The sequence below is a fragment of the Sceloporus occidentalis genome, unplaced genomic scaffold (assembly GCF_023333645.1).
Source record: "Sceloporus occidentalis isolate IW3139 unplaced genomic scaffold, rSceOcc1.0.p SCAF_9, whole genome shotgun sequence".
In the NCBI taxonomy this organism is placed as follows: Eukaryota; Metazoa; Chordata; class Lepidosauria; order Squamata; family Phrynosomatidae; genus Sceloporus; species Sceloporus occidentalis.
The window spans coordinates 25,291,603-25,306,354 of record NW_028316989.1 but is presented as its reverse complement, the minus strand read 5'-3'; the positions used below and the strand labels follow the sequence as shown (position 1 = coordinate 25,306,354).

Here is a 14,752-nt window from a genome sequence, read left to right as displayed (position 1 = left end):
TCCCTGCGGGGCTCGGAGGGGTCCCCCGGCACCGGGGCTCGATGGGAGCCCTCGCCGCGCGGCCAAGCAGGACCTCCGGCCCCAGGGACATGTCCAGCAGCCGCCTCCTCCCGGAGCCCCGCCGCCGCCCCGGACATTACCTCCGTCGCCCGAGCGGCCACGAAGTCCCTTCTGGTGCTCAGGTGGCGCCTAGCCCTTCGACGTTGCCGTAACTCAGAACCACCGGAGCGTTGGCTTGAGGTCCGGGGCTGAGGGCGCCATGGACAGCCCTCGAAGGAGACGGAGAAAGGAAGGGGTTCCAGGGCAGAGCAAGAGCGAGCCCTCTCTGGAAGCCAAGGCCACCAAATGGCATTTGTACGTTGCCCACGTCATGAGATGGCAGGGATAATTGTAATGAACATTAGGTAAATGTAACTGGGAAAGAGAATGACGGTAGGGAAAGGTGGCAGGCCGAAGAAAGCAGTCTTACTTATACGTAGCCCCCATTTCTCCCCAAACGGAGGCTGTGTACAGCCCAAGCTTGGTGCCGCTGCCTCCGGCTCAGGAGTGAGTGGAGGGCCTTCCTTACATTTCCTTAAATGGCCTCCTCCCAAGGACCCAGGCGGTGCCTGAAGTCATGGTTGAGGGAGTTCTTGCTGTACCAGTTAGTGCCCAGCTGGCATCCAGGTCCTTCCTCTGGGTGATGCCTTACCTCTAGCCCCTGCCTCCTTGGGGCTCCTTCCACCAGTGGCAGAAGGCCTTCAGGAGCCCCGCTTGGCCGTCTGGGTCCCATTACAGGGTGCAAAGGAGAGGGGGGGCCCCCACTCCCCAGGTTCCCAAACTGCTAATGGAGGACTGATGGGATTCAGAAGAGGTGGGGAGAAGGATGCCTGCAGACAAAGGATCATTAAATAATAACAAAATAACATTTAATAGCATTCATTATGTTTACAGGATGTGCTGTGCCCCAGCTTGGATGGCTTAATGGGGGGATCAGCCACCTGGGGCTATTTCCCAGGAGAGGTCTACAGAACCTCCATATCCAGATGAAGTCTACCTCTGAGTCCCAGATGCAGAAGAGGGACAAGATGGCCATCTCCTCCCAGGTTTTCAGCCTGAGTGGCACCCAAGTGCTGGATCCAAGGGGCGTGTTGAGAGTGGCCCCCTCTTCCTTCAGGCCCTGAAGAATGGCAGAAGGAAAAGGGGGACGTCTCCCCAGGACACCTGAAAGGTCCATACAGGGGAATGCAGAAATGTGACTTCAGAAGAAACAAGGCTCACCTAATGATCCCCACCTGCTTATTGCTGAAATGTGTCTGAGCATATGGGCAGAAGAAGGGTATTCTGAGGTGCTGTCACTTCTCTTAGGCCTGGGGCATGGGACCCAGGTCTTCCAAGGTTGGACAGCCAAGCTTTGGGTGAGGGGAGGTCCCTAGGCGTGGGGCTTGTCTCTCCTTTCTGCTTCAGGGGGCTGTTGGGTCCCTCTCTTCCTCCTCCTCTGGCTGGTTTCCCTTGCCGCCAGTCCCGCTGGTAACCCTAAAGACTGAGCCCACTGCCTTCCTCTGGACAGTGCAAAGCCTCTTAACGCCTGCGCTTCCAGGCCCAAAGTGTTTCTCCAGGCCCTCCAGAGGCAAAGCAGAGCCCCAATGCCAATTCTGGAAGGCCGTGGTGCCATGGGGGAGTCGGCACCCTTCCTGTGCCAGAGAGCAGGGAATTGGCCCTCCCTAAAGAGCCTTTCTGGGGGGCCCTGGTGCAGTGGCTGGAAAGGGTTGTGCCAGGAGGGCATCTGTGCTGAGGGTGGGGTCTTCCGCTTGTCAGTGGCTCTGGCTCTAGAGAGGAAGGAAGGAAGGAAAGATAGACAGAGAAACATGTTAGAGATTTAGCTTGGGGGAGCAACCCCACTCCCACCTCCAGCTCCCACCGGAAGGAAGGGAGACCAGGGAAGGGAGGAGCCCTCTTGCCCCACTGCTTCCACTCCTGGAAGGCAAAAGTGCCCAAGAGGGGCAGCGCCTGTCTTCCCTTGAGCAGGGAAGGGGGCATTGCTTCACCTTTTGCCTAAGGAGAGGGTTTGTAACCCGCTCTAGGAGCTGTTTGGGGTTTGAAGAACAGGGTACTCAGTCTTGCCTGGGACCCACCTGAAAAGCATCCCACAGGGGCCCTGGTTTTTTTCTCCTCTCTTTTAAGACTACTGCCAAACTTACCAAGAGGACCCCACGGTTTCTCCTGTTTTCCCCTTTAAGGAATCTATAGACAGCACTCACCTGTTTTCTGCCCCTTAAAAAAAAACCCTTATGAGATATGGCAGGTCTCCCTTTTTGTATCTAGAAGCCCCTTTGTTGCTGCAATCTGGGCAGCAACTACAAACACATTCTCAGATTTTTGAGCACGTACCATGATTTCAGTGAGTTATAACTCTTTTTTCTTTTTTTTTACTTCTATGAATTTCACCTTTTCAGATTCAAATGGGACTGCAACTTGGCGAATAACTAAAACCACTCTCAGATTTTGAGGCATATATATAAACAAGGTGTCCCAAGTATTATGGCTGCCACAGGCATGCAGGTGTGTGGAGCGGGAGGTGTGCATGTACACTGTACAACTCAGTAGTAGATTTAAATAGCTTTGATCTATTTTTAAAGGGGCTAGTGGCAAAACTGCAAAACTAATGTTTTTCCTCTGATTTTCATCTGTCGCTTCTCCTACTGCATAATAAATTAGATAGAAGCTGCAAGGAACCCAGGGCTGGCTGGATTTGGCTGCCAGCTGCCCATCTCATCCATCTCCATGGAGGAAACTGCCTGCACCCATTTCTGCCTCTTGGGTTCTCCTACCCCATTCCAGTGTCCCCCAGAGTCATGCAGGCGCACATGCATCACACACTCACCTCCATCTTGCTGTAGATCCAGCTAAGCATCTTAGTGACTTGTGTGTAGACGCCTGGCTTGTTCTTCTGGCCGCATCCCGTTCCCCAGCTGGTGACGCCAGCCACGTACCAGCGGTTGCCATCCTGGCAGACCAAGGGCCCCCCGCTGTCGCCCTGGGCAGAGAGAGGCAACATTGGTGGGAAGACCCCTACCCTGGAAGGCGAGCCTGGGGCAGGAGATATTCTATGGGCCCCTCTACCCTTGGAGGCCTATCTGTGGGGCAGAGTCAGGGCTGCTCCCCCAGGTTGCTGAATTCCCTGCCAAGTGGGGGGCCAGGCCAGCAAACTCCCGCCTTTCTACCTTGGTGGACTTTTGCATCTGGTCTTTCAATGGCCAAGGGAATGGCAATTAAGGAACTGGTACTGTATTTCCCAACTGATCTGCTTTTGAATTTGTCTTTGATTTGATTGCTGTTTTAATACAATAAAGTGTTTTGTTGCATTTTAATATTATAACTACCTTGACTGCAGTGTGGATGCAACCAAGAAGCGTCCTTCCCCTGACCAGAAGAGTCAAGGGCTGGATGGGGCTTTTCCCACCAGGCACAAGGGCCTTGTTGGCATGTTGGCTGGTTCTACAGTCACAATGAATGCTACTCTTTCGATTCCTCTCCCTCAACTCCCCTTTGCTCTCTTCCTCTCTCTCTCTCTCTCTCACACACACACACACACACATACATACACAGCAGGCATCTCACCTGGCAAGAGTCCCTGCCCCCTTGCAAGTAGCCAGCACACATCATTCGGGGTGTCAGGTAGCCCTCGTAGATGTCCTGGTTGTTGCAGAGTCGGTAGTCAATGATCTTCACCTCGGCCTCCCGCAGCTTTGGTGATGTGTTCTCTGGAGCAAACAAACCCACCCAAAGGAAGCAACTCTTGCAAGTGTTTGGGGACAGGTTGCTGAGGGTCTGGAGCAGCCCCAAAGCAGGAGAGGACTCCCACCGCCAGCCCCTCCTGCACCCAACACACCTCACCACCATCTATTTGAGAAGTCCAGCAGGGCCAAGGCCCCGAAGGCTCTTGCAAGGGAGATCCCCACACAGGAGGCAAGATGGGGAAAGGAGGGGGGTGGCTAGGAAAGGAGAGACAGATCAGCTGCTATTCAAAGTTGGCAAAACTAGAGAGGGAAGGAACACCACACACACACACACACACACACACACACAACGCGTACGCTCTGGGCCTATGTCCTTCCCAGTAGCATCACTAGGGTTGGTGTCATGGGTGCAAGTGAGGGGAGGGGTAGCAGCTATGGCCTGCCCCAGCCTTCCTCCCCTCCTCTCCCCAGCTGCCCACCAGCCAGCCAGACTTGGAAAGGGCTGCCTTTCAACAAACTACCCTGCCCTCCTCGCCCTCCCCTTGCCTCCCTCGCTTGCCTAATCACCCATCCACTGGCTGCCCAGACAACGCCCTCCAGAAGGCGCTGGTGCTAGCAGCAGCACCACACACACACGCGCATACACACACACACACCGCAGCAGGAGGAGGGCCTGACCAGGTGTCTCCCCTTCTCTGAGGTGTCACCTGGTGCTGTCCACACTCCCCGCACCCCCAGTGACACCACTGGTTTCTGCATTCCCACCTTCGTTTTCATTGACCTTTCCAAAGCCGGTGATGAAACACTTCTTTCCTGGAAGGAAGTTCTGGCCAGACATAGGGAGGCAGGCGGGGCGGACCTGAGCTGAAACAGAGAAGGGGGCACCAGAGGGCCAGTGAGTGAGGTCTCCGGGAGAGGAGGCAGCAGACCAGCCAGCTTCCCCAGAGGACCTCCTCTCCAATGGGTCCGGAGCCTCACCAGAGAGGGCCAGGGGCCGGGAGAGTTTCATCAGTGCGATGTCATAGTCGTCGTGGTCATCACTATAGTTGGCGTTGATGATGACTTCAGAGACTGTGATCCCCTCTACTACTGCTGGCTGCTTGAGGTCAGAGGCCCCCGCATACACCTTCCACTTATCCAGGATCTTCACACTGTTCCTGAGGAGACCAGAGGTGGATGGGATCCTTGGCAGGAGCCCTAAAAACCATTACTCCCCCTCCCTTTCCTGCCTCTAACTGACAGAGACCCCCCTCAGCACCCCTCCATCCTGCCTTACATGAAGAAGCAGTGGGCAGCAGTGAGCACCCATTGGGGGTCGATGATGGTGCCTCCGCAGATGTGGCTGGAGCCATACTGAAGGCTGACTTGCCACGGCCACTTGCTGGCTGGTGCCTCTGCACCATCAACAATGCGCCCTGATATCCGCTGCCCACAACCTGCAGGGAGAAGAGGCTGAGAAAGAGTCGCCCACCAGACCCATGGACCCCTTGCCCTCCTGGCTTCCCACCCTGCATGCCTGGCCAGGCCCAAACCAGCTGTACCATTGACCCCAATGGGCTGGCCCTCTGGAGGAGCTCCCTGCCCCAAAACAGGTTAGGCCCCCTTGCCTCCCCCTCCCCCCCCAGTAAGAAGGTCTTCTTACTCGAACATCGTAGGGCGACATATTTTCCAGAATGGCACTCAGAGCTTGAGGAAGAGCAAGAGAGACCATCATGAGGGAGGGAAGGGGTGCTTCAGAAGCCCAGCTCAGGAATCCAAAGGGAGAGCCCAGGGCAGAGGAAGGGCGCTTTCTCTCAGGTGGGCCCCCCCCTCCATAACCCCTCCCCACAAGGGAGAGCAAGAGTGAAATCAGCCCAGCCTCCTTTCCTTCATCAGGGTCCCTTGCCCCATCTTCCACCCAGTGGGGACTTAGTGACAGTTGGGGTCCCCTGCCTTGACCATCCTCACCTGTTGAGGCTCTGCTGGATGGTGGCCTCCATTCCTCCAACCGCGAGGCTTTTCCCAGAGAAAAAGAGGGGGACGTACTCTGTCTGGGAGGCACTGGGGAGACAGAAACCATCTACTCTTCATCCTCTAGTGTAGGCCAGAGCAAGCTGGGGGGCAAGGTGTTTCTCCTCAACAAATGGAGGGAACAGCACACCCCCCCCCCCAAACACAAGCACACTCTTGTGAGAAGGCAGCCAAGAAGGCCACTTCCATGGACGCAGCCAGCCATGAGCATCAGGCCAAGTCTGGACAATGGGGTGGCCTTTCTCCCCCAGTGTGCCTTCCCCACCTTCTGCCCATGTCCCTCCATCTCCAGGCCACCCAGGGGGCCCAGGGCTTACTTCAAGAAGCCAAGCTGTTGGCAGGTCTTCTGGGAGAAGGCCTCACTCCAGGTGGTGCTGCACACGGGCAGCCACTCCCTCTCTGCACTTGAGTAGACACGGAGCAAGGACTGGTTCCAGGCAAAGCGCACTGCAGAGGGGAAGAGGGGTGGGTGAGGAGGGGGCTGAATGCCCATGGGGGGAATTGTGCAGCCATCTTGGGCAGCCCACCCTTGCCTGGGGGAGCCTTTTTTAATAGAGATGTGGGGATGGACTGAGACCTGATGCCCATCCTCCCACCCCCACTGACACCCCTAAGCAGCCCAGCCCAGGGTCAGACCCTTACCACAATCGAGCTCATCACTCTTCTGGGTGCAGTCAGGGACCCCATTGCAGCGCACGGCGTGGGCCTGGCAGCTCTCAGCCGGTTCCTTGTAGACGATGTCGGTGCCTGAGCGCCAGAACAGAACTGGGGGAGAAAGAGAGGTTCATCTGGGAGCGAAGGGTCTGCCCTCTCTGCAAATCCTGCTTCAACCCCCCCCCCCGCCCAAGCAGTGTGGCAGCACTGGTAGTGATTGCAGCTCCCATCAGCCTTCCTGGGACCTGGTCTGGAAGGAGTGCTGGCTGGACTCTACTTCTGCTCCCACCTTCATTGCAGCCTCTTGTCCACCAGGGGTCAGGATGGCTCCAAGAACCAGCCTCCATCCAAGAATGTTGGAGGCCAAGAGGAAGTGTGCATGGTATGTGTGTCAGTGCCAGCTGTGGACAACCCATGGGCATGGGAGGGGGGGGAGGAGATCCTAGGGATCTTTGGGGTTGCTTTTTTCTTTCCTCTGCCCCCTCCCCCAACAACTCCCTTTTCTAAAACCACCTGCCTTTTGCAACACCTGCCTGATGCAAAGAGCTGGAGATAGACTGCTGGCTTGCAGTTTTATGGGGCATTTTTTCCTGGTTGGTCCAACAGAGATATTTCTCTGATACAGCAGTATCCTGCCCCAAGTGTCACCCAGTGCAGGGGGACAAGGCTCTCGGGGAGGGGGGCAGGACTTCAGGGCTGGCATGCCTGGTGTAAAGGCCTATTCATTAGTAGGACAACGCGGTGGCAGTGAGGGGGAAAGCCCCCCGGCCCTCTCCCCCAGTACCTCCACATCATCTTACTCGCGGCAGCAGTGAGGGGTGCAGGAGGAGAACCAGCCGGGTCTCATCCCACTTTTGAGGGGTCACTCAGTGCAGGCTGAACCCCTGCGCCTTCTTAGTGATGCCACTGCTTTCACACAGTGTAGAGGTTTTATTTTGATTATGAATTTAATTCAATTTTATTTAATTTTGCCAAGATAATTTCCCAGTTGGGATGATGAGGTGACTTTATTGTCACATGTGCAGATGCCTAAGCTTTCTTGTTCCTTTCTGGATGGAGCCCCTTTAACTTCAGGTTTATTTTTGGCCTGGACTTTTATTTCATGCTTAAAATGCCTATATTTCAGCAGAAGAGTGGCAAAGGCGTCCCATCAGGAGCTGGCCATCTGGCAGCACCCTCAAGAGTCCAGGCAAGGGAAGGGCACAGCCAAGAACTGGGTGCCAGAGTGGCACATGCCTGCTCTCCCTTTTCCTCTTTCTCTTTGCCTTCTCTTTCTGCTCCTCCACCTTCCCTTCTGCACTGATTCAGAGGCAATGACGGAGAAACCAGGAGCAATGTTGCTGGCATGTGGTTTTGTGAGAGTGCCAGGTCCTTTGCCAACTTCCCACGAAAGTGCCATGAAACCAGGTCACCACCTCTGTTGACTGGATGGCTGGGATGGGAAGCGCCTAGGCCGGCCAGGGCATAACCAGAATTCCACTGGATTTGCATTTCTGAGTCCATCCTCCTTCTGTGTGCCCTTCAAGTGATTCACTGGGTATGAATAATTTTCTCTTTTGGAAATACCAAATAATTTTCTCTTTTGGAAATACCAGTCTTTGCCTCTGTTCTTGTATGCAAAAGGGCACAAATGGTGTAAAGGCCAGAATGTCTCCTTTGCCCTGTAAGGCAGGGAGCTGGAGAAAGCGGGGGGGGGGGGGGGCTCTTCCAGGCAGGTTGAAGGGTCAAGAGCCAACTAGGATGGACGCACAACTTCACTCCTGCCTTTGGGCCTCCTTTTCTACCCTGGAGCAGAAGGGGAGCAAGAGAACCGGGCGGCAGGCCCTGCTTCCCTGTTCTCTTGTTTTCCCAGAGACAGTCTTGATTCCCTGATCATCTGGCTCCTTCCCAGCTTCTCCCACCTCCATCAAAACACTTCACTTTTGGGGGAAGAGAGGCAGTGAAGGGACCCCCAGGTCATTCCCTTCCCACCCAGAAAATGGTGAATATGGCCATTGCCACCACTCACACAGCAGGATGAGGGCCAGCAGCAACACAATGAGGACCAGGAGGCAGGCGATGAGGGCCACCCTCTTCTGGCCCATCCTCCCCCAGGAGGCCTTGAATGTCGTTGTCGTTGGAGTGGAGGAGGCTGGACGGGGAAGAAGTCAGGGTTAGGGGTTACTTGGCTGAAAACAGAGGGAAGGGTTGCTGGGTCTGCCCCCCTTATCTTCAGTTACAGCCCACTGACTAGGACTGGGGATGCTATGAGGGTGAGGATCCTCCCTAGATTCCCCTCCACAAAGAGAGAGTGTCCACAGTTCCTTGTGACCTGATGGAAACTGCCCAGGAAGGAAGGGCAGCAGAGGCCTCCTCTATCCCCCCCGCCCCCCCACCCAAGGACTGGCAGAGCTTTGCCTATCAAGGGCTCCTCAGTCAACTGCTGCTGGACTGACTCCCTCCACTCCCTCTTGGCCTGAGAAAAGAGGAGGGGTGACTGTGCCAGCCCCCCCTGCACCCTGGGCCCTCTGAAAACTACCCCCTTTGCAATGAGCCTACCTGGCAATGGGCTCTGTCCCCCCTCCACAAGGAGGCAGAGGAAGGGTCCTTCATCCCAACACCCCCTTCCATCCCAGACCTCTAGATCTTGGACCCACAGCAAGTGTCACCCCACCCCCACAATCCCTCGTCCCCCCTTACTGCTTGAGGTGATCCAGGCCATGCAAGGAGGAGGAAGTGCTGGCTTGGAGCTGGCAAGGGTGGCTATGTTCTCTGTGAAGGGCCTGAAGGCCACGCTGTGGATGGTCTCTTTGGAGGGGACAGAGTAGGCAGCGAGGAAGAGTGGTGATGCATGTGGGCTGGGGCTCAGGTTGCCATGATGTGGGCAAGGACCTTCCTGTGGTGGGCAGAGAAGGTGGATGCTGGAGGCGATGCCCAGTGACTAGGAGAAGCTCCATCCTGGGGCAGACTCCCAGCAGCAGCCCTGTAGCTGGGACTCCAATCTGCCTGACCCCACTAACCCCTGGAAACTTTGTGGTCTGGACCATCATGGCCAGAGGAAGTCCAAGCAGAGAAGTCTCTCTCTAGTGCCCAGGAGTCTGGCTGCGTGGGGCTGGCAAGGACAATAGCCTCTGGAGGGGAAAAGATCCCTGCAGAGCCAGTCCAAAACCCGTGTGTGTGTGTGTGTGTGTGTGTGTGTGTGTGTGTGTGTGTGTGATCCCATTCCTCACAAGTACCCCCCCCCCCGCCCGCTCTCCCTCTCCTTCCTTGGGTCAACCTTCTCAGCCCTGGTCCAGGTCAGAAACTCAAAGGGGATCTGGGTAAAGCCCTCAAGTTGGGAAAGGTGAGACTGCCAAGCTCGCCTCTGGCCGGAGCTTCAAAAGGTTGCTTTGTTTTGGGACTGTAGGAACTCTCAGAAATCCCCACCATCACCTCCAGCAAGGGCAGTCTTCTGGGAGTTATAGTCCAAACAGGTAGTCTTTCCTTGCTCTGATTTTGGCAATGATGCTCTTGGCATGGGAGGGTCAAAGAAAGACCACTGTGCTTCCGGACTCTGTGTGTGTGTGCGCACGCACTTCTTCTTCTGCTGTGGCAGCATCCCTCTCCCCTCCCCTCCCGCTCCTCCTGGTAGATTCCGGGGTGTCAGGTGAGCCTCCAGGGCCGAAGGCCAAAGCCAGGCCATCTGAAAGCACAGGGCAAGGGCCAGGGCATGCCTATGCTGGAGGCAGTTGTCTCACCCGTATGCCAGCTAGGAGTGGCACTCGATGGACCCTCTGGTCTCACCTAATTTCTCAGGTTGGGAGCATCCTGGGCTGCTCTGTGGGCACTCCTGCATTGCCCATGATGCTCCCAGCCGTCAGTAGAGACACCCCCGTGGCCCAGGAGGGCAGCCCCTTCCCATTTTTGCTGAACTACTGGGGACCCAGCCCCTAGCCCTGGTGGAGGCACCGGCTGTTGTTGTTGTTGTTATTTTACAGTCTGCCTTTGCTCTATTCCAGGACTCAGGGTTGCATGTGTGTATGCATGCACCTTCAAATCGCCTGCCCACTTATGGCAACCCCATGAATTTCATGGGGTTTTCCTAGGCGAGGAATACTCAGAGTGGCTTTACCAGTTCCTTCCTATGAAAGAGCACCCGGTATTCATTGGCTCACAAAGTCTAAAATAGATACAGTTAAAAAATATTGCATCATGTAACTGTTTAAAAGATAATTAAGCTAGCCTTAGAATTAAAAACAGTTAAAAGCAAGACCATTAAAAAGCAAACAGCAAGTACAGACAACACAGCAATTCTGAAATTGCTTAGCAGTCAGCGCCCAAAGGCCAACTAAAACATTTCCAGAAAGACCGCAGGGAGGGGTCCAGTCTAGTGTTCCCCCTGGATGTCCCTGTGAGATGTGGGACCTTTGGCTAACTTGGACCCAGGACCTACAGGGCTTTTCAGGTCATAACCAGCCCTTTGAACTGAACCCGGAAACAGACCAGCAGCCAGTGAGGCTGTTGCAATGATGGATTTGTATACAAGCTCAGGATTTCTAAACACTCAAGAGGATGGATGGCAGCTTCCTGGGTCCTGGAATGCAGTTGGGCCATTCTGACAAGGCAACAACAACAACCAGCTGGGCAGCCAGGCAGCCGGCAAGCCAGTCCCTCCCTCTGATTCAGCCTCATTAGAAGGAGTGCCAGTCCTCTCCTTCCTCTCCCAGCTGCTATTGACCTCCTCTCCTGTTTTATGGAGCTGCTGCAGGTCTGTGCCTTCTTCACCAGCCTCAGCCTGGTAAAGGAAAGGAAGGACTTGGATCCCTCTGTGCAGCATCACCTGCTCCCAGCAGCAAGAGGGTGGCAGGGTCCTTGCCTCTGGGGCCCTCTTGGACTATTTGGAAGTCATCCTCATGCCACAATGGCCTCCCTCTAACAAAGCATGGGCCAGCCTCCTCTTCCTCATCCTTGGGCCCTACCTGCCTGCCTGCCTTTGATCTCCTTGAACCGGCTGTGAACCCTGCATGGCTGAGCCTGGAACTGCTGGTGGCACTCCCTGCCTTTGGCCCTCAAGCCCCGTGTGGTGCATCCCCCCCCCCATTCCTAGAACTGTGTTTTTGGGTCAGGGCATTGGAGAGCCAGCACGGAACAATGGTTTGAGTGTTAGACTCTGGAGGCCAGGTTTTGATTCCCTGCTTGGCCGGGAAACCCACTGGGCTGACCGTGGGCAAATCACACCCTCTCAGCCTCAGAGGAAGGCAATGGTAACAAATCTAAACAAATCTGGCCAAGAAAACCCTATGACAGGTTTGCCTTAGGGTCGCTATAAGATGGAAATGACTTGAAGGCACAGAACACACACACACAAGAGGAAAAAATCCCTGGCACCCTGAGCTTCGAAAGAAAACAGCAGCTCAAGACAGGCACCCCCAACAGACACAGAGAGTAGTGATGTGTGGGTGAGTCTTCCCTCTGGATTCTCATTCTAACCAGATTCTCCCCAGACCCACACATCTACCTTCAAGGCTGCCCTTCTTCTCCCTGCCTCCCCACCTCACATCATTCCCCGCGGCAGGTGAAACAGGCCCTGGCATGCTGGATGCCTCCCTCCCTGCTTGCCTGCCTTCCAGGTTGACATACCTGCCGCAGGGGCCCCGCTGCTCCCTCCCCTTGGCAGCCAAAATCCTGGGGTAGGTGTAGCCCCCCAGTGCCCATGGCTGGTGCTCTCCTCCCAAGAGGGCCGGTGCCCCCTTGGCGCACTTCTGGGTGACACAGGTGCCTGCTCAAGTGACGGTGGATGTAGCAATGGGGCTTGTGTGTGAGCCGCCTGCCTTGCCTGACACATTCCCTCATGGCTGTGTGGCAACCCTGGCAGGTGCAACCTGCCAAGGAAGAAGGAGATGGAGGAGATGGAAATAAGAAACTGGGCTAACCTGAAAGGCTGCTTGGCTTGGCTTCCTTGCTCAGTGGGTGCCTGAAGTCAGGCAGATGGGAGTCTGGCCCTTCGGTGTCATGAGAAGTCCCTCCGGCCCTTAGAGGGGATGGACAGTTCCCTCAGGAAAAGAAAGAAGCCTCCCTGACTCCTTGGCCAGTGAGGCCATCCTCAGTCACTCTGCTAGGCCCCAGCCAGTCTCCCAGGGCAGCCCCACCCCTGGGAGGGAGGAAAGGAGGGAGGGAGCCAGGGAGGATTGGAGAGAAGGAAGGAAGGAAGGAAGGAAGGAAGGAAGGAAGGAAGGAAGGAAGGAAGGAGACAGAGACCAAAGCGGCACCTGGGAGTCACAACTGCCTGGTCAAGACACCTGGGCAGCTCTGGGCCCTTCCTGGACTGACCCACATGTTTGGGTCAAGACTGGGGCAGAGAGAGGCAAGGAAAGCATCCCCAGGTGGAGGCCAGTCCTTCCCTTGCACTGCACCACACAAAAGAGGACCCTTTCAGGGGAAGGCAGCCTGTTCCCCCTTGCCCCGAATAAGGATTGGACCGGCACAGAGATGTGAATGAAGAGTGAGGCAGAAGATGGACGGAGGTGGCAGGGCAAGGCAGTTGCAAAAAATGGGGTGAGCTGTTCTAGGAACGGGGGCTCAGAAATTAAATCAGTTGATGAATGAATAAATAAATAGGACATCATCTAAAAAATACAAAAGGCAGCTGGCGTGGGCTGCCATTACTGAGCCCTCCATTTTTATTCAATGAATCAAGTAACACATGAAACCGTGGCGCAAACAGGAAGAGCGTGAGATTTCTTTAAGGTTTAACAAAGAAGCAGGTTCCAATGGCACCTTCCTCCTCTGTTCCATGCTTGGCCCTGGAGCAGCTGGCAAACCCCAAAACAACCATCACTGCTCCACAAGGCAAGGGGACATGGGAACCAGCCTGACCTCTGTGGCCTGAGGAAATACATAGGGATTTGGAGGGTGCCCTAATGATGCCAGGGCTGGCTCCAGGTGTGCATCTCATAATAATAATAATAATAATAATAATAATAATAATAATAACCACCACCTCTGGCTGTAATGGGGGTGACACTGTAAGAGGGGTGACCCCACTGCTCCCTAAACCTTTGTCTTTTGGCAGAAAGAGGCATTCATCTGCATCCCGTTAAAAGGTGGAAGAGATGGGATGAATGGGGAAAGGCTCAGGGAGAAGAGAAAGGAGAGGCCCAGGGTTTTAATACACACACACACACACACACACACACACACACACACACACACACTTTTACATTTTTCTTTAAAAACATCACATCTCACCAAATTTTCACTTTGACCAAATGAAACTATGTACATGTAAATACATTAGTTTGCGCATATGATATTTTAATCTAAAGGTATGGTTTTAATTTTAATTTTGCTAGTTGTTTATGCCACAACTATTTCCATTGCGTTCAGTGATCTATGGGAATTATGATTTGCAAGGAAACCATTGTCCCATTAACACAAGGAGCTCGTCGCTGTTGGGAAAAACGTCAGCCTCGTCTCTTCCTCTTTGCTATTTAGAGCAAGCGGGGCTTTTGTGAGAGCAGTGCATTTCCCCACATGTCGAGCCTTGCTGCCTCCCTTCCTTCCCCATTCGCCCAGCTTCAATGGCCGCAGGAATGATGCTCATAAGTACTTTTGGTAATAACCCAATCAGCAAAGCAATCTCTCTCTCCCTCCCTCTTTCTCTCTCTCTCTCTCTCCTTCTTCCGGAGGGATGGGGAAAGTCAGGCTTTGGGGCTTTTTGACCTGCTGCAGGTCTAGACTATTCATGACACCCGGGATGAGGACGGAGGCTCCCTATCTAGGTTAAAGCTATGAGGAAACTTCTCATGTATAGCAGGCTCCTTAAGAGTCTTGCTGTTTCTTGAGCCAGTTTCAGTTTCTCAGAGAAGCCGCGTCTGGCGGAGAAACATTTTTGTGGATGGAATGGGAAAGCTCTTCTCTAGCAGGCCGAGGGCTGCCATCCTGGTTCACTTTCAAAGAGCACCGGGGCAGTCAAAGGGAAGAAGGCAGTCGCAGCAGCCCTGGCTCCCGGTCCCTCTGGCTGGCCCCCCATCCGTCTCAAGGGCCGAGGCGCCAAAGCGGACTGAGCCCTCGGCGGCGGCGGCGGCTGCTGGTGGGGCTGGAGCGGAGGGCGGCTCGAGGGGGCCCAGGGAGAGCCCCGCCAGGCCTCTGGGGCCAAGGACCTCCGCCCCTCGGGGAGGGTGGCCCTTGTGCCCGGGCTGGGGGTCACAGTCAGGGGGGGAGGTCTGGCTGCTAGCCCTTTGGCTTTGGCCGACCTCCACGAAGCCCACGAAGGACTGAGGCGATGTCGGAGGTTGGCCGCTGTGAAGGGAAGCAGCCCCTCAGGCGGGGGAAGCCCCCCGAAGGACCCCAGGGAAGGGAGCCCCGCAGCCGAGGCACCGCCATCCCGCCCCATCTCTCCTTCAAGTCCC

At 55.2% G+C, this 14,752-nt stretch overlaps 1 protein-coding gene across 1 annotated transcript; it reads right to left on the bottom strand.

Annotated features, from left to right (window-relative positions):
- Window positions 1-922: 922 nt before the first annotated feature.
- On the bottom strand, window positions 923-14,726 carry LOC149307069 (transmembrane protease serine 13-like). The gene is made up of 14 exons (XM_089538259.1): window positions 14,597-14,726; window positions 11,982-12,223; window positions 9,063-9,258; window positions 8,392-8,514; window positions 6,372-6,494; window positions 6,047-6,176; window positions 5,667-5,759; window positions 5,362-5,405; window positions 4,996-5,155; window positions 4,698-4,876; window positions 4,485-4,583; window positions 3,601-3,743; window positions 2,864-3,016; window positions 923-1,808 (listed from the first exon to the last, which is right to left on the bottom strand). The coding sequence occupies exons 1-14, from the start codon at window positions 14,724-14,726 to the stop codon at window positions 1,794-1,796; spliced, it is 1,830 nt and encodes a 609-aa protein (XP_089394385.1). The 3' UTR covers window positions 923-1,793.
- Between the last annotated feature and the right edge of the window lie 26 nt (window positions 14,727-14,752).

Bases quoted from the DNA above. Each gene is read 5' to 3' on its own strand.
- LOC149307069 (XM_089538259.1), bottom strand. From the start codon at position 14,726: ATGGCGGTGCCTCGGCTGCGGGGCTCCCTTCCCTGGGGTCCTTCGGGG. The intron at 6,495-8,391 runs GTGAGTGGTGGC...TTTCTCCCCCAG, and splicing joins GCTGGCCCTCATCCTGCTGT to TTCTGTTCTGGCGCTCAGGC. The intron at 6,177-6,371 runs GTAAGGGTCTGA...TCCCCTCTGCAG, and splicing joins GAGTGATGAGCTCGATTGTG to TGCGCTTTGCCTGGAACCAG.